Source organism: Pleurodeles waltl, chromosome 10 (genome assembly GCF_031143425.1).
Source record: "Pleurodeles waltl isolate 20211129_DDA chromosome 10, aPleWal1.hap1.20221129, whole genome shotgun sequence".
In the NCBI taxonomy this organism is placed as follows: Eukaryota; Metazoa; Chordata; class Amphibia; order Caudata; family Salamandridae; genus Pleurodeles; species Pleurodeles waltl.
Genome location: NC_090449.1, coordinates 511,208,170 through 511,226,427, shown reverse-complemented (window position 1 = coordinate 511,226,427; position 18,258 = coordinate 511,208,170). Strand labels below are relative to the sequence as shown.

Sequence of the window (18,258 nt, the reverse complement as noted above, 5' to 3'; positions counted from 1 at the left end):
AGCTACACATGCCACCGAACGGAAAATGTCACTTACCCAGTGTACATCTGTTCGTGGCATTAGTCGCTGCAGATTCACATGCGCCCACCCGCCTCCCCGGGAGCTTGTAGCCGTTTGGAAGTATATCTTCAACATTTGTACATTTGTAAATATATTACTTTAACCTTCATTTGGTACATACGTATTCATTCCATTGCATGGGCACTATTACTAGCATACACAACTCCTACCTCACCCTCTGCGGGGAAAACAATCTAAGATGGAGTCGACGCCCATGCGCAATGGAACCGAAGTGGGAGGAGTCCCTCGGTCTTGTGACTCGAAAAGACTTCTTCGAAGAAAAACAACTTGTAACACTCCGAGCCCAACACCAGACGGCGGACTATGCAAGCATGTGAATCTGCAGCGACTAATGCCACGAACAGATGTACACTGGGTAAGTGACATTTTCCTTCTGTAACAGTTTCTCCATCAAGTTTGACTCTGGTGCTTGGGGTTGGTCCGCAACTTCAAAGCCTTCCGTGCACAGCTTCATCTTGATGCATCTCAAAGGCCAACCATGACTGTGAAGTGAAGCTCTGTCATTAAACATTGCAAGATTTCATGGCGTGACCAGTCAGTCCCATTCCCGAAGGTGTCCCTGCAACAGATCATTGTTGTGGTTAAAGTCTTTGGGTAAGTCCAAGAAGAAACATAAAAAGTTGACGCAGAACTCTGCACCTTCCTGATACTCTTGTAGTTCAGAAAACTTTGTCGGTGTGCCTCCCAGTCTCACTCCCAAAGCCATTCCCCTCCAGAGCGGATTACTACCCTTGCCCCGAGGCACCCAAAATTTCTGGGGCAGTCTGCGATGCTACAGCAAGTTGAGAACTTCTTGAGGCTATTTAGTGGCTCTTCTTGGGTCTTTCTGGGCCCAAGGAACATGATCCACCTGGGATTCGGCCAGTATGTCCAACCTTGGCACCAACTGGACTTAATGGACCTGTTGCGGTGCTTGCACCAGTGTCTGTGCTGAATTTGACTTCGGCTCCACAGCCCAAGCTGGACCATGGTGCATCAACGCCAGAGGCATAGCTTAAATGGGCATTTGGTTAGATATTTATAGCTATATATAAATATAAGTATAAAGAATAAAGAGGATGTCACAATGCAAACAATAGCTCCGAAAAGATGACAAGGATTTCAGCAAGAAAATATCAAGGTTCGATATTCAAGTAAAATGTATGTGATACCTCCTTAACTAGAGTGCATTAGCATTTAAACATTTTTGTTATATTAATTTGATACAAATGTGATTTCTAACACTTGCAATGCCACACTGTTTTATCATGTTAGTAAGACATGGTTTTGGTTGGATTGACATATTTTCTTTTTCCAGCAAGAACTAGTTGTTTCCAACACCATCCTGGACCTTCCGCCTCCCTCGCCACCAAAACCGAAAACCATTGTGCTTCCTCCGAGTTGGAAAACGGCCCGAGACCCTGAAGGAAAAATTTACTATTACCACATTCTTACAAGGTAATTTGCCTGACCGTATCATATTCAGGTGTTAACTCTGTTTACATGGAACTTTACATTTTGGGCTGTGAAACGAAATGCCTCCTTGGCATGGTTACCCCCTAATTTTTTGCCTTTGCTGATGCTAAGTTATGATTTGAAAGTGTGCTGGGACTGTGCTAACCAGGTCCCAGCACCAGTGTTCTTTCCCTAAACTGTACCTTTGTCTCCACAATTGGCACAACCCTGGCACTCAGGTAAGTCACTTGTAACTGGTACCGCTGGTACCATGGGTCCTGATGCCAGGGAAGGTCTCTAAGGGCTGCAGCATGTCTTATGCCACCCTGGGGACCCCTCACTCAGCACATGCACACTGTCTCACAGCTTGTGTGTGCTGGTAAGGAGAAAATGACTAAGTCGACATGGCACTCCCCTCAGAGTGCCATGCCAACCTCACACTGCATGTGGCATAGGTAAGTCACCCCTCTAGCAGGCCTTACAGCCCTAAGGCAGGGTGCACTATACCAGAGGTGAGGGCACATGTGCATGAGCACTATGCCCCTACAGTGTCTAAGCAAAACCTTAGACATTGTAAGTGCAGGGTAGCAATAAGAGTAAATGGTCTGGGAGTTTGTCAAACACAAACTCCACAGATCCATAAGGTCTACACTGAAAACTGGGAAGTTTGGTATCAACGCTCTCAGCACAATAAATGCACACTGATGCCAGTGTGTAATTTATTGTAACATACACCCAGAGGGCATCTTGGAGGTGCCCCGTGAATACCTACCCGACTTCAAGTATAGGCTGACCCGTTACTGCCAGCCTGCCACACACCAGACATGTTGCTGGCCAGATGGGGAGAGTGCCTTTGTCACTCTGTGGCCAGGAAGAAAGCCTGTACTGGGTGGAGGTGCTTCCCACCTCCCTCTGCAGGAACTGTAACACCTGGCGGTGAGCCACAAAGGCTCATTCCTTTTGTTACAACACCCCAGGGCATCCCAGCTAGTGGAGATGCCTGGCCCTCCGGCCACTGCCCCCACTTTTGGCGGCAAGCCTGGAGGAGATAATGAGAAAAACAAGGAGGAGTCACCCACCAGTCAGGACAGCCCCTAAGGTGTCCTGGGCTGAGGTGACCCCTGCCTTGAGAAATCCTCCATCTTGAGTTTGGAGGATTCCCCAAATAGGATTAAAGATGTGCCCCTCTCCCCACAGGGAGGAGGCACAAAGAGGGTGTAGCCACCCTCAAGGACAGTTGCCATTGACTACTGCCCTCCCAGACCTAAACACACCCCTAAATTCAGTATTAAGGGGCTCCCCAGATCCCAGGAAATCAAATTCCTGCAACATGAAGAAACCAGAAGGACCTCTGACCTACAAGTCTGCAGAAAAGCAGGAAGACAACAACTGCTTTGGCCCAAGCCCTACGGGCCTGTCTCCAACTTCGGAAACCTGCTCCAGCGATGCATCCGACCGGGACCAGCGTCCTCTGAAGCCTCAGAGGACTGCCCTGGACTAAAGGTCCAAGAATCTCCCATGAACAGCGGCCCTGTTCAAAACCAGCCACTTCTTTGCAACAAAAAAGAAACTTTCAAAGACTGCACGTTTCCCGCCGGAAGCGTGAGACTTCACACTCTGCACCTGACACCCCCGGCTCGAGATCCAGAGAACAGACACCTCAGGGAGGACTCCCCGGCGACTGCGCCCCTGTGAGTAACCAGAGATGACCCCCCCTGAGTCCCCACAGCGACGCCTGCAGAGGGAATCCAGAGGCTCCCCCTCACCGCGACTGCCTGTAACAAGGGACCTGACGCCTGGAAACAACACTGCCCCCGCAGCCCCCAGGACCTGAAGGAACCGAACTTCAATGCAGGAGTGACCCCCAGGTGACCCTCTGCCTAGCCCACGTGGTGACTGTCCCGAGAAGCCCACCCCATGCATGCCTGCACCGCTAGTGACCCCCGGGTCCTACCATTGTTTCCTACCTAAAACCCGACGCCTGCTTTGCACACTGCACCCAGCCGCCCCTGTGCCGCTGAAGGTGTCTTTTGTGTGCCTACCTGTGTCCCCCCCCCCCAGTGCTCTACAAAACCCCCCTGGTCTGCCCCCGAGGACTCAGGTACTTACCTGCTGGCAGACTGGAACCGGAGCACCCCTGTTCTCCATAGGGGCCTATGTGTTTTGGGCACCTGTTTGATCTCTGCACCTGACCGGCCCTGAGCTGCTGGTGTGGTAACGTTGGAGTTGCCTTGAACCCCCAACGGTGGGCTGCCTATGTCCCAGAACTGAGACTTGTAAGTGTTTTACTTACCTCCTAATCTAACCTTTACTTACCTCCCCCCGGAACTGTTGATTTTTGCACTGTGTCCACTTAGAAAATAGCTTGTTGCCATTTTTACAAAGACTGTACATGATATTGTTTTTATTCAAAGTTCCTAAAGTATCTAAGTGAAGTACCTTACATTTAAAGTGTTTGATGTAAATCTTGAACCTGCGGTTCTTAAAATAAAGTATGAAAATATATTTTTCAATACAAAAACCTATTTGGCCTGGAGTACGTCTTTGAGTGTGGGTTCCTCATTTATTGCTTGTGTATGTACAACAAATGCTTACCACTACCCTCTGATAAGCCTACTGCTCAACCACACTACCACAAAATAGAGCATTAGAATTATTTAATTTTGCCGCTTACTTACCTCTAAGAGGAACCCTTGGACTATGTGCACACTATTTCTTACTTTGAAATCGTGTATACAGAGCCAATTTCCTACAGGCTGGTAATGTTTTTTTTGTTTTTAATTCTTTCCCACATTCTTAAGATTGCCAGTAATTGCTGGATTTCCATTTTTTCCACCAAAACCTTTTCATTGTTCCTAAATGTGCACTTTTCTTTAAAGACAAGAGCCATTATTGCAACACAGGGGTCCACAGTGCCAAGTCCTTCTGCAAATATTTCATTCTTAACATACACTTGCTGTCTGGTCTGAGTCCTCTTCATAGACAATGACTTCAGTTCTTAAGTTGGAAAGATAGAGAATCCATGCAATTGTAAATGTGTGATCCACTTGAGTGAAAGATGTCAGACTTGAAACTACCAATGCCATACTTACTAAAACTTGTGCCTCACGGGGCTACAATACAGACTGTTACTCTTGTTTAACCTAGTTGTGGAGTGGCTGTTCATTTGAGCGTGGGGAGAGGCTAACACATTAAAATTAAGCTCCCACTTTCCTGTTTTGGCCTACAGGTCCACACTCACTGACATATGTATCAGCTACCCATCAGTGTTCTCAAAATCTGAGTTGAGCTGTTAGAAGTCTATTCTGTCTCCAGCGTCTAATTTTTAATCTAAGATTACTCTTCAGTGGGCGTGGCTTGCAGCATTAAGATGGCGGTCTCACGCTGAGAGTGCTCAGGACGCCTCTGTCATTCGCGCCAACCGAAGCCTTATGGCACAAGTAGCTGCCCTGACCTGAAGTCGCCATCCGTCTGACAGGCGTCAGCAGTGAGAGACGGTGGCCCCGATACCAGGGTCCCCCGAAAAGGTGGCAGTTGTATGGCCTAGCGCAGCGGACCTCAAGATGGCAGAGGCTGTGCCTTGGGTGAGTACCTGGGAAGGCTGGTGGGCTTGCCTGGCACACTCGGTGAGCTCTGGACTCAGCCTCCGGGTGTCCCTGCGGACTGAGGGCGCAGGTCGCAGCCGCAGCCCGTGACAGCGAGCTGGGGAGCCTCTGACTGCTCCGACTAAAGACGAAGGCCTTTGCCTGTCCTGCGGCTCGCTGTCCAACTCTGGAGAGCTGCGAGAGATAGAGAGAGAGAGAGGAGGTGCGGCCCGCCGGCCGGTAGGTGGACAGCGGAAAGATGGAGGGGAAGGAGCCGAGAGCACTGTGTGGAAATCTGGCGTGGCCTATAACAAGCCACATACTGATGGGGGTGCGTGCGACACACTGAGGCCCAAGTAAGAGGACAGATGGCTTTAGTGATGGCAGGAGGGAAACGCGATGCAGAATAAAGAGGCCCCATGAGACTCTGGAGGGCCCGCCGAGTGAGAGGCCTCTGGATCCAGGGGAAGAAGAAAAGCTAGAAGGAGAGGGGTGAGGCCTAGACAGCGAGGGGGGGGAATTGCTGCACACTCAGCGAGGGTGGTGACCGGGGGACTCACAGAGCAGCGAGGGCAAGCCCAAAGATCCGGACTGAGAATGCTAGTAGCGGGCTGAGTCCGGGTCAGGTGGGGCTCGGAGATAAGGAAGAGAAGAAGGCCTGGTGAGAGAAGGGGTGCATGAGAAACAGGTATCTGTATACTGACGGATGGGATGGAGCCGCAGAGCTTGCCCGAAAGCAGTTCCTAAGGGGACGCCCCTTGGCAATGGGAAGCCACTAACCAGGGGCCTGCCGTCTCCTAAACTTTGCACTGAAGACAGAATCCTAAGGGAATGGGTGTGGTGGACTAATAATACAACCAGTCATGAGGTAAGCTGATAAAAATCCAGCATTGGAGCTTGGAGCAGTGCAGCTTGGTAGTGGGGCAGCGGGAACCCTGGTGCAACAAAGCGACCGCTAGGGAGGCAGATCCACCATGGGGAAGGACAGACAACCAAAGGTGCCCATCTCTCAATCCCGCATGGATAGTTCACTACACCAGGGGGTGCCCAAGGAGAACATGGACCTCCGCCACAAGTATGCCAAAATCCTGATATTTCCTGACTACTCTAGGGATGTACAGATACATAGGCGCTCCTACGAACCAGTCAAACAAAAGCTAAGGGCGCTCTAGCTCACTTACATGCTTCTCTTTCCTGCCCCCCTCAAGGTACTTCATGTGGGCAAAGGGCACTTTTCCGAAACTCCAGAAGCGGCTTGGGAGTTGGATGGTGGAGGAGCGACGCTTGCAACAGGGCAGCAATACCACGTCCACCCTCAATGGTTCTGCACTCTGCTGAAGCGGGCCCCAGGGCAGACCACTGGTGAGATGAAGAGACCTAGGATGTGATCCAGCATTAGACGGTCTTGGGGTGGGTGTACACCCCACTTGCCGAGCTTGGGCGCCTCTGGGCAGCACCCATTGCAAGAAGAGACTGAACACTCCATCCAGCAAAAAGGAAGCACAGCAAACCAAGACGAAAAAAGACAGTGAGACGCCAGTAGTGTGGATGGGGCATGCACTGGCAGTTACTACTGTGTTGGCAGAGCAGTTGGGGATAGCTGGGGCGAAAGATGCTTCTGGTTGGCAGGGGAAGAGTAGGGTGGGGGGAGTTGGGGTCAGGAAGGGGATGTTAGAATGCACAAATGTTACGGTGCAGTTACAGTTTTTCTACACTTGCTTGCAACGTTACACAAGCAGACCCTTAGATCTGGAGGACCTAGAACCCTTGCACTAAACAATACACACATACATCAGCAGCACATCTTACATAGGCTGTATATATGTGGTATTTGTAGAGCGCATTCCGACTCACCAGGTGCATCGAAGCGCTAAAAAGAGTAGAAGGTAAGGAAGAAAAACAGACTAGCAAACCCAACCTTCATCCCCCCCTCCTCAAACCTACCAGGATGCTACTAAGAAAAGAGTGAACCAGAAAACTACAGACTATCGTCTTGACCAATTTCCTAAACCTCAAATAGGCTGGTTCTTGCCTGAAATTCAGTGGTAATGAATTCCAACCTTTAGCAGCAGCCACCGTGAAAGCTTTGTCCTCCCCATCTTGCTCTGTTTGTACGAGGAACCTGAATTCTATATGCTTTAGCAGACCTCCGGTTTCTCTTGGGGGCATACCAGCAAAGCCTATTGGTGAGATACCTTGGACCTATTCCATGAATTGCTTTGTGGGTTAAACAAAGTGCTTTAAAAATAATCCGCTGGGACACTGGAAGCCAGTGTAATTTCTTAAGACTCCCACTGACTGATTTCCACCGTGGAAAATTTAAAATTGCTCTGGCTGCTGCATTTTGGACCATTTGCAGCTTATTCATCAATGTCTTATCCACATTAAGGAGTAAGGCGTTACAGTAATCAACTTTTGACATTACTAAAGCTAAGACCGCAGAGACTCTCCATTCCTGTTTGAGGTAAGAGAAGATTTTGTGAAGCATTTTGATCAGCCAGACGCATGTCTACAGAGTATGATTTACGTGATTTCTGAAAGACAAGTGGTCGTCAAAGAAAACGCCCAGGTTCCTACTGACCGTGGTCGGTGCTGGAGGAATCCCACAGTCTGTTGGCCACCAATGTGAGTTCCATAGTTCTTTTGCCGACCCAAAGCAAAATTTCCGTTTTAGTGGCATTCATCTTCAGCCAGTTTGTCTTCATTCAATTGCTAACACTTTGCATGCAATTGCTAAACCGGTCCGCAACCTCCTCCCAAGGTTTTGCAATCGGTATAATAAGCTGAGTATCATCAGCATAGGAGGTTGGGATAAACCCAAACGATCGGATGATATCGGCCAAAGGTGCAACGTAGAGGTTAAACAAGGTAGGGCTTAAGGATGAGCCCTGAGGAATTCCACATGGCAATAAAAAGGAGAAGATCGGTAGTTGCCACAGCTTACAGTTATCCACCTATTTAACAAGAAGGATTCTAAAAGCTTAAGGGCTCTACCTCTAATTCCCGCTTGACTAAGGCGGGAAATCAAGAGATAAGGAGAAATCGTGTCAAATGCTGCTGACAAGTCCAACAATACTAGAATAGCCCCTTGGCCATCATCGACCAATTTCCGAATTGAATCAGAAGAGATCAAAGCAGTCTCTATGCTGTGCGCTTTTTTGAAGCCATGTTGTGATGAATCGAGGCCTCCCCCAGGCTCGTATTGATATGGTCTTTATGCCAGCGGCCGACCTCCCTAAGATAAAACAAATTCAGATCCTGGTTCGGGGTGTAGCAGTCCAAGCCCCGATTCTCTTGAGCACTGGGTTAGCGATCCAGGCGCAGTGTCCTATGTGCCGCCTTAATGCCTGGCTACTGCAAAACTGGGAATACAGTGCAGCACTATGGGAAGCATGGAAAGCCACGTTAGAGGCCAAGCCAAGAGCCTTCTTCGTGCACAAGAGAGAGACAAGCAAGCCCACATTGCCCACCTAGGGGCAAAGGCACTTTGACTGGTGAGGTGTGTGGCAAGAGAAGGACAGGGGGAGGGAGCACATACTTTTAATCTGGTGAGAGACGAGATCAGGTCACACTCGTTAGAGACAGCGAAGCAACCGTGGCATGCATCACAAGCGAGGGTCTAAGGTTGGGGAGATAAAAATATTAAATTACCATACTGCTGGCCACAAAGCCTGTGGAGGGTGGGTAGTCCCAGAAGTGGCAGATGTAGTAGGGAAGTCTTGTGTTACCCTTGTGGAGATAGCAGCTTAGTTTGCACAGTACTATACGGTGTTATATTCTGTGACTCCTAGGGTGGAAATTAATAGGCCACTGTTGGGCGAGCTGACCTTGCCAAGAATTCCAGACCAGGAGAGAATGGCATTAGATTACCCCAATTCCCTAGAAGAGATAGGAGAGGCCATTTCAGCTTTAACGAGCGGGAAAACTCTGGGGCAAGATGCCTACCCCACAGAGTTCTACTCCAGGTATAAAGAGATTCTGGGACCCCGGTTGTTATCCCCAAGACAAAGCCCCCATGTAGGAAGTTGGCTCTGTATGTGCTATTTCAAAGTAAGGAATAGCATGCACAGAGTCCAAGGGTTCCCCTTAGAGGTAAAATAGTGGTAAAAATAGATAATACTAATGCTCTATTTTGTGGTAGTGTGGTCGAGCAGTAGGCTTATCCAAGGAGTAGTGTTAAGCATTTGTTGTACATACACATAGACAATAAATGAGATACACACACTCAGAGACAAATCCAGCCAATAGGTTTTTGTTATAGAAAAATATCTTTTCTTAGTTTATTTTAAGAACCACAGGTTCAAATTTAACATGTAATATCTTGTTCGAAAGGTATTGCAGGTAAGTACTTTAGGAACTTCAAATCATAAAAATTGCATGTATACTTTTCAAGTTATTGACAAATAGCTGTTTTAAAAGTGGACACTTAGTGCAATTTTCACAGTTCCTGGGGGAGGTAAGTTTTTGTTAGTTTTACCAGGTAAGTAGGACACTTACAGGGTTCAGTTCTTGGTCCAAGGTAGCCCACCGTTGGGGGTTCAGAGCAACCCCAAAGTCACCACACCAGCAGCTCAGGGCCGGTCAGGTGCAGAGTTCCAAGTGGTGCCCAAAACACATAGGCTAGAATGGAGAGAAGGGGGTGCCCCGGTTCCGGTCTGCTTGCAGGTAAGTACCCGCGTCTTCGGAGGGCAGACCAGGGGGGTTTTGTAGGGCACCGGGGGGGACACAAGTCCACACCGAGATTTCACCCTCAGCAGCGCGGGGGCGGCCGGGTGCAGTGTAGAAACAAGCGTCGGGTTTTCAATGTTAGTCTATGAGAGATCTCGGGATCTCTTCAGCGCTGCAGGCAGGCAAGGGGGGGATTCCTCGGGGAAACCTCCACTTGGGCAAGGGAGAGGGACTCCTGGGGGTCACTTCTCCAGTGAAAGTCCGGTCCTTCAGGTCCTGGGGGCTGCGGGTGCAGGGTCTCTCCCAGGCGTCGGGACTTTGGGTTCAAAGAGTCGCGGTCAGGGGAAGCCTCGGGATTCCCTCTGCAGGCGGCGCTGTGGGGGCTCAGGGGGGACAGGTTTTGGTACTCACAGTATCAGAGTAGTCCTGGGGTCCCTCCTGAGGCGTCGGATCTCCACCAGCCGAGTCGGGGTCGCCGGGTGCAGTGTTGCAAGTCTCACGCTTCTTGCGGGGAGTTTGCAGGGTTCTTTACAGCTGCTGGAAACAAAGTTGCAGCTTTTCTTGGAGCAGGTCCGCTGTCCTCGGGAGTTTCTTGTCTTTTCGAAGCAGGGGCAGTCCTCAGAGGATGTCGAGGTCGCTGGTCCCTTTGGAAGGCGTCGCTGGAGCAGGATCTTTGGAAGGCAGGAGACAGGCCGGTGAGTTTCTGGAGCCAAGGCAGTTGTCGTCTTCTGGTCTTCCGCTGCAGGGGATTTCAGCTGGGCAGTCCTTCTTCTTGTAGTTGCAGGAATCTAATTTTCTAGGGTTCAGGGTAGCCCTTAAATACTAAATTTAAGGGCGTGTTTAGGTCTGGGGGGTTAGTAGCCAATGGCTACTAGCCCTGAGGGTGGGTACACCCTCTTTGTGCCTCCTCCCAAGGGGAGGGGGTCACAATCCTAACCCTATTGGGGGAATCCTCCATCTGCAAGATGGAGGATTTCTAAAAGTTAGAGTCACCTCAGCTCAGGACACCTTAGGGGCTGTCCTGACTGGCCAGTGACTCCTCCTTGTTATTCTCATTATTTTCTCCGGCCTTGCCGCCAAAAGTGGGGCCTGGCCGGAGGGGGCGGGCAACTCCACTAGCTGGAGTGTCCTGCTGGGTTGGCACAAAGGAGGTGAGCCTTTGAGGCTCACCGCCAGGTGTGACAATTCCTGCCTGGGAGCGGTGTTAGCATCTCCACCCAGTGCAGGCTTTGTTACTGGCCTCAGAGTGACAAAGGCACTCTCCCCATGGGGCCAGCAACATGTCTCGGCTTGTGGCAGGCTGCTAAAACTAGTCAGCCTACACAGATAGTCGGTTAAGTTTCAGGGGGCACCTCTAAGGTGCCCTCTGTGGTGTATTTTACAATAAAATGTACACTGGCATCAGTGTGCATTTATTGTGCTGAGAAGTTTGATACCAAACTTCCCAGTTTTCAGTGTAGCCATTATGGTGCTGTGGAGTTCGTGTTTGACAGACTCCCAGACCATATACTCTTATGGCTACCCTGCACTTACAATGTCTAAGGTTTTATTTAGACACTGTAGGGGTACCATGCTCATGCACTGGTACCCTCACCTATGGTATAGTGCACCCTGCCTTAGGGCTGTAAGGCCTGCTAGAGGGGTGTCTTACCTATACTGCATAGGCAGTGAGAGGCTGGCATGGCACCCTGAGGGGAGTGCCATGTCGACTTACTCGTTTTGTCCTCACTAGCACACACAAGCTGGCAAGCAGTGTGTCTGTGCTGAGTGAGAGGTCTCCAGGGTGGCATAAGACATGCTGCAGCCCTTAGAGACCTTCCTTGGCATCAGGGCCCTTGGTACTAGAAGTACCAGTTACAAGGGGCTTATCTGGATGCCAGGGTCTGCCAATTGTGGATACAAAAGTACAGGTTAGGGAAAGAACACTGGTGCTGGGGCCTGGTTAGCAGGCCTCAGCACACTTTCAATTGTAAACATAGCATCAGCAAAGGCAAAAAGTCAGGGGGCAACCATGCCAAGGAGGCATTTCCTTACACAACCCCCCCCCAAACGAAAGAGGATGAGACTAACCTTTCCCAAGAGAGTCTTCATTTTCTAAGTGGAAGAACCTGGAAAGGCCATCTGCATTGGCATGGGCAGTCCCAGGTCTGTGTTCCACTATAAAGTCCATTCCCTGTAGGGAGATGGACCACCTCAACAGTTTAGGATTTTCACCTTTCATTTGCATCAGCCATTTGAGAGGTCTGTGGTCAGTTTGAACTAGGAAGTGAGTCCCAAAGAGGTATGGTCTCAGCTTCTTCAGGGACCAAACCACAGCAAAGGCCTCCCTCTCAATGGCACTCCAACGCTGCTCCCTGGGGAGTAACCTCCTGCTAATGAAAGCAACAGGCTGGTCAAGGCCATCATCATTGGTTTGGGACAAAACTGCCCCTATCCCATGTTCAGAGGCATCAGTCTGCACAATGAACTGCTTAGAATAATCTGGAGCTTTTAGAACTGGTGCTGAGCACATTGCCTGTTTCAGGGTGTCAAAGGCCTGTTGGCATTCCACAGTCCAGTTCACTTTCTTGGGCATTTTCTTGGAGGTGAGTTCAGTGAGGGCTGTCACAATGGATCCATATCCCTTCACAAACCTCCTGTAATACCCAGTCAAGCCAAGGAATGCCCTGACTTGAGTCTGGGTTTTTGGAGCTACCCAGTCCAGAATAGTCTGGATCTTGGGTTGGAGTGGCTGAACTTGGCCTCCACCTACAAGGTGGCCCAAGTAAACCACAGTTCCCTGCCCTATCTGGCATTTGGATGCCTTGATAGAGAGGCCTGCAGATTGCAGAGCCTTCAAAACCTTCCTCAGGTGGACCAGGTGATCCTGCCAGGTGGAGCTAAAGACAGCAATATCATCAAGATAAGCTGTGCTAAAGGACTCCAAGCCAGCAAGGACTTGATTCACCAACCTTTGGAAGGTGGCAGGGGCATTCTTTAAACCAAAGGGCATAACAGTAAACTGATAATGCCCATCAGGTGTGGAGAATGCTGTCTTTTCTTTTGCTCCAGGTGCCATTTTTATTTGCCAGTACCCTGCTGTCAAGTCAAAGGTACTTAGAAATTTGGCAGCACCTAATTTATCAATGAGCTCATCAGCTCTTGGAATTGGATGGGCATCTGTCTTGGTGACAGAATTGAGCCCTCTGTAGTCCACACAAAACCTCATCTCTTTCTTTCCATCTTTGGTGTGAGGTTTGGGGACTAAGACCACTGGGCTAGCCCAGGGGCTGTCAGAGCGCTCAATTACTCCCAATTCCAGCATCTTGTGGACTTCCACCTTGATGCTTTCCTTAACATGGTCAGACTGTCTAAAGATTTTGTTCTTGACAGGCATGCTGTCTCCTGTGTCCACATCATGGGTACACAGGTGTGTCTGACCAGGGGTTAAGGAGAAGAGTTCAGGAAACTGTTGTAGGACTCTCCTACAATCAGCTTGCTGTTGGCCAGAGAGGGTGTCTGAGTAGATCACTCCATCTACTGTACCATCTTTTGGGTCTGATGACAGAAGATCAGGGAGAGGTTCACTCTCTGCCTCCTGATCCTCATCTGTTACCATCAACAGATTGACATCAGCCCTGTCGTGGAAGAGCTTAAGGCGGTTTACATGGATCACCCTCTTGGGGCTCCTGCTGGTGCCCAGGTCCACCAAGTAGGTGACCTGACTCTTCCTCTCTAGTACTGGGTAAGGGCCACTCCATTTGTCCTGGAGTGCCCTGGGAGCCACAGGCTCCAGAACCCAGACTTTCTGCCCCGGTTGGAACTCAACCAGTGCAGCCTTTTGGTCATACCAAAACTTCTGGAGCTGTTGGCTGGCCTCAAGGTTTTTGGTTGCCTTTTCCATGTACTCTGCCATTCTAGAGCGAAGGCCAAGTACATAGTCCACTATGTCTTGTTTTGGCTCATGAAGAGGTCTCTCCCAGCCTTCTTTAACAAGAGCAAGTGGTCCCCTTACAGGATGACCAAACAGAAGTTCAAAGGGTGAGAATCCTACTCCCTTCTGTGGCACCTCTCTGTAAGCGAAAAGCAGACATGGCAAGAGGACATCCCATCTCCTTTTGAGCTTTTCTGGGAGCCCCATGATCATGCCTTTTAATGTCTTGTTGAATCTCTCAACCAAGCCATTAGTTTGTGGATGGTATGGTGTAGTGAATTTATAAGTCACTCCACACTCATTCCACATGTGCTTTAGGTATGCTGACATGAAGTTGGTACCTCTGTCAGACACCACCTCCTTAGGGAAACCCACTCTGGTAAAGATACCAATGAGGGCCTTGGCTACTGCAGGGGCAGTAGTCGACCTAAGGGGAATAGCTTCAGGATACCTGGTAGCATGATCCACTACTACCAGGATATACATATTTCCTGAGGCTGTGGGAGGTTCCAGTGGACCAACTATGTCCACACCCACTCTTTCAAAGGGAACCCCCACCACTGGAAGTGGAATGAGGGGGGCCTTTGGATGCCCACCTGTCTTACCACTGGCTTGACAGGTGGGGCAGGAGAGGCAAAACTCCTTAACCATGTTGGACATATTGGGCCAGTAGAAGTGGTTGACTAACCTCTCCCACGTCTTGGTTTGTCCCAAATGTCCAGCAAGGGGAATGTCATGGGCCAATGTTAGGATGAACTTCCTGAACAGCTGAGGCACTACCACTCTCCTAGTGGCACCAGGTTTGGGGTCTCTGGCCTCAGTGTACAGGAGTCCATCTTCCCAATAGACCCTATGCGTTCCATTTTTCTTGCCTTTGGACTCTTCAGCAGCTTGCTGCCTAAGGCCTTCAAGAGAGGGACAGGTTTCTTGCCCCTTACACAGCTCCTCCCTTGAGGGTCCCCCTGGGCCTAAGAGCTCAACCTGATAAGGTTCAAGCTCCAAAGGCTCAGTTCCCTCAGAGGGCAGAACTTCTTCCTGAGAAGAGAGGTTCCCTTTCTTTTGCTGTGTTGCAGTTGGTTTCCCAACTGACTTTCCTGTTCTCTTGGTAGGCTGGGCCATTCTTCCAGACTCCAGCTCTACTTGTTCACCCTGTGCCTTGCACTGTGCTCTTGTTTTCACACACACCAGTTCAGGGATACCCAGCATTGCTGCATGGGTTTTTAGCTCTACCTCAGCCCATGCTGAGGACTCCAGGTCATTTCCAAGCAGACAGTCCACTGGGATATTTGAGGAGACCACCACCTGTTTCAGGCCATTGACCCCTCCCCATTCTAAAGTAACCATTGCCATGGGATGTACTTTTCTCTGATTGTCAGCGTTGGTGACTGTGTAAGTTTTTCCAGTCAGGTATTGGCCAGGGGAAACCAGTTTCTCTGTCACCATGGTGACACTGGCACCTGTATCCCTCAGGCCCTCTATTCTAGTCCCATTAATCAAGAGTTGCTGTCTGTATTTTTGCATGTTAGGCGGCCAGACAGCTAGTGTGGCTAAATCCACCCCACCCTCAGAAACTAGAGTAGCTTCAGTGTGGACCCTGATTTGCTCTGGGCACACTGTTGATCCCACTTGGAGACTAGCCATACCAGTGTTACCTGGATGGGAGTTTGGAGTGGAACCTTTCTTGGGACAGGCCTTGTCTCCAGTTTGGTGTCCATGCTGTTTACAGCTATGACACCAGGCCTTTTTGGGATCAAAGTTTTTACCCTTGTACCCATTGTTTTGTGAAGAGGCTCTGGGCCCACCCTCCTGGGCAGGTTTTTGGGGGCCTGTAGAAGACTCTTTACTATTTTTAGTTTTGGTTGTCTCATCACCCTTCCCCTGGGGAGTCTTTGTGACCCCTTTCTTTTGGTCACCCCCTGTTGAAGTCTTGGACACCCTTGTCTTGACCCAATGGTCCGCCTTCTTTCCCAATTCTTGGGGAGAAATTGGTCCTAGGTCTACCAGATGCTGATGCAGTTTATCATTGAAACAATTACTTAACAGGTGTTCTTTCACAAATAAATTGTACAGCCCATCATAATTACTTACACCACTGCCTTGAATCCAACCATCTAGTGTTTTCACTGAGTAGTCAACAAAGTCAACCCAGGTCTGGCTCGAGGATTTTTGAGCCCCCCTGAACCTAATCCTGTACTCCTCAGTGGAGAATCCAAAGCCCTCAATCAGGGTACCCTTCATGAGGTCATAAGATTCTGCATCTTGTCCAGAGAGTGTGAGGAGTCTATCCCTACACTTTCCTGTGAACATTTCCCAAAGGAGAGCACCCCAGTGAGATCTGTTCACTTTTCTGGTTACACAAGCCCTCTCAAAAGCTGTGAACCATTTGGTGATGTCATCACCATCTTCATATTTAGTTACAATCCCTTTAGGGATTTTCAACATGTCAGGAGAATCTCTGACCCTATTTATGTTGCTGCCACCATTGATGGGTCCTAGGCCCATCTCTTGTCTTTCCCTCTCTATGGCTAGGATCTGTCTTTCCAAAGCCAATCTTTTGGCCATCCTGGCTAACTGGATGTCCTCTTCACTGGGGCTATCCTCAGTGATTTCAGAGGTGTTGGTCTCTCCTGTGAGGGAACCAGCATCTCTGACTATTATTTTTGGAGTCAGGGTTTGAGGGACCCTGTTCTCCCTAGATAGGACTGGTAGGGGGGAATTGTCCTCCAAGTCACTATCCTCTTCCTCTGAGTTGCCACCCTCAGAGGGGTTGGCCTTTTCAAACTCTGCCAAAAGCTCCTGGAGCTGTATTTTGGTAGGTTTGGGGCCCATTGTTATTTTCTTTATTTTACAGAGTGACCTTAGCTCCCTCATCTTAAGATGGAGGTAAGGTGTGGTGTCGAGTTCCACCACAGTCACATCTGTGCTAGACATTTTGCTTCTAAAAGTTGGAATACTTTTTAAGAATCTACAACTGGTTCTAGAATCTAATTCAAACTTTTACAAACTTTTAAACTCTAAAAGAAATGCTAAACAGGGACTTAACACACAAGGCCCTAGCAGGACTTTTAAGAATTTAGAAAACTTTTCAAATTGCAAAAATCAATTTCTAATGACAATTTTGGAATTTGTCGTGTGATCAGGTATTGGCTGAGTAGTCCAGCAAATGCAAAGTCTTGTACCCCACCGCTGATCCACCAATGTAGGAAGTTGGCTCTGTATGTGCTATTTCAAAGTAAGGAATAGCATGCACAGAGTCCAAGGGTTCCCCTTAGAGGTAAAATAGTGGTAAAAATAGATAATACCAATGCTCTATTTTGTGGTAGTGTGGTCGAGCAGTAGGCTTATCCAAGGAGTAGTGTTAAGCATTTGTTGTACATACACATAGACAATAAATGAGATACACACACTCAGAGACAAATCCAGCCAATAGGTTTTTGTTATAGAAAAATATCTTTTCTTAGTTTATTTTAAGAACCACAGGTTCAAATTTAACATGTAATATCTTGTTCGAAAGGTATTGCAGGTAAGTACTTTAGGAACTTCAAATCATAAAAATTGCATGTATACTTTTCAAGTTATTGACAAATAGCTGTTTTAAAAGTGGACACTTAGTGCAATTTTCACAGTTCCTGGGGGAGGTAAGTTTTTGTTAGTTTTACCAGGTAAGTAGGACACTTACAGGGTTCAGTTCTTGGTCCAAGGTAGCCCACCATTGGGGGTTCAGAGCAACCCCAAAGTCACCACACCAGCAGCTCAGGGCCGGTCAGGTGCAGAGTTCCAAGTGGTGCCCAAAACACATAGGCTAGAATGGAGAGAAGGGGGTGCCCCGGTTCCGGTCTGCTTGCAGGTAAGTACCCGCGTCTTCGGAGGGCAGACCAGGGGGGTTTTGTAGGGCACCGGGGGGGACACAAGTCCACACCGAGATTTCACCCTCAGCAGCGCGGGGGCGGCCGGGTGCAGTGTAGAAACAAGCGTCGGGTTTTCAATGTTAGTCTATGAGAGATCTCGGGATCTCTTCAGCGCTGCAGGCAGGCAAGGGGGGGATTCCTCGGGGAAACCTCCACTTGGGCAAGGGAGAGGGACTCCTGGGGGTCACTTCTCCAGTGAAAGTCCGGTCCTTCAGGTCCTGGGGGCTGCGGGTGCAGGGTCTCTCCCAGGCGTCGGGACTTTGGGTTCAAAGAGTCGCGGTCAGGGGAAGCCTCGGGATTCCCTCTGCAGGCGGCGCTGTGGGGGCTCAGGGGGGACAGGTTTTGGTACTCACAGTATCAGAGTAGTCCTGGGGTCCCTCCTGAGGCGTCGGATCTCCACCAGCCGAGTCGGGGTCGCCGGGTGCAGTGTTGCAAGTCTCACGCTTCTTGCGGGGAGTTTGCAGGGTTCTTTACAGCTGCTGGAAACAAAGTTGCAGCTTTTCTTGGAGCAGGTCCGCTGTCCTCGGGAGTTTCTTGTCTTTTCGAAGCAGGGGCAGTCCTCAGAGGATGTCGAGGTCGCTGGTCCCTTTGGAAGGCGTCGCTGGAGCAGGATCTTTGGAAGGCAGGAGACAGGCCGGTGAGTTTCTGGAGCCAAGGCAGTTGTCGTCTT

General features: G+C 49.5%; 1 protein-coding gene across 3 annotated transcripts in view; it reads left to right on the top strand.

Moving 5' to 3' along the window:
* Positions 1 to 18,258, top strand: part of SETD2 (SET domain containing 2, histone lysine methyltransferase) — a 1,164,442-nt gene that overhangs the window by 843,388 nt on the left and 302,796 nt on the right. For all 3 annotated transcript variants that reach the window (XM_069210931.1, XM_069210934.1, XM_069210932.1), the window contains one exon: positions 1,379 to 1,518. In XM_069210931.1, coding sequence (XP_069067032.1) covers positions 1,379 to 1,518 — 140 coding nt within the window. The remainder of the gene's footprint in view (positions 1 to 1,378; positions 1,519 to 18,258) is intronic.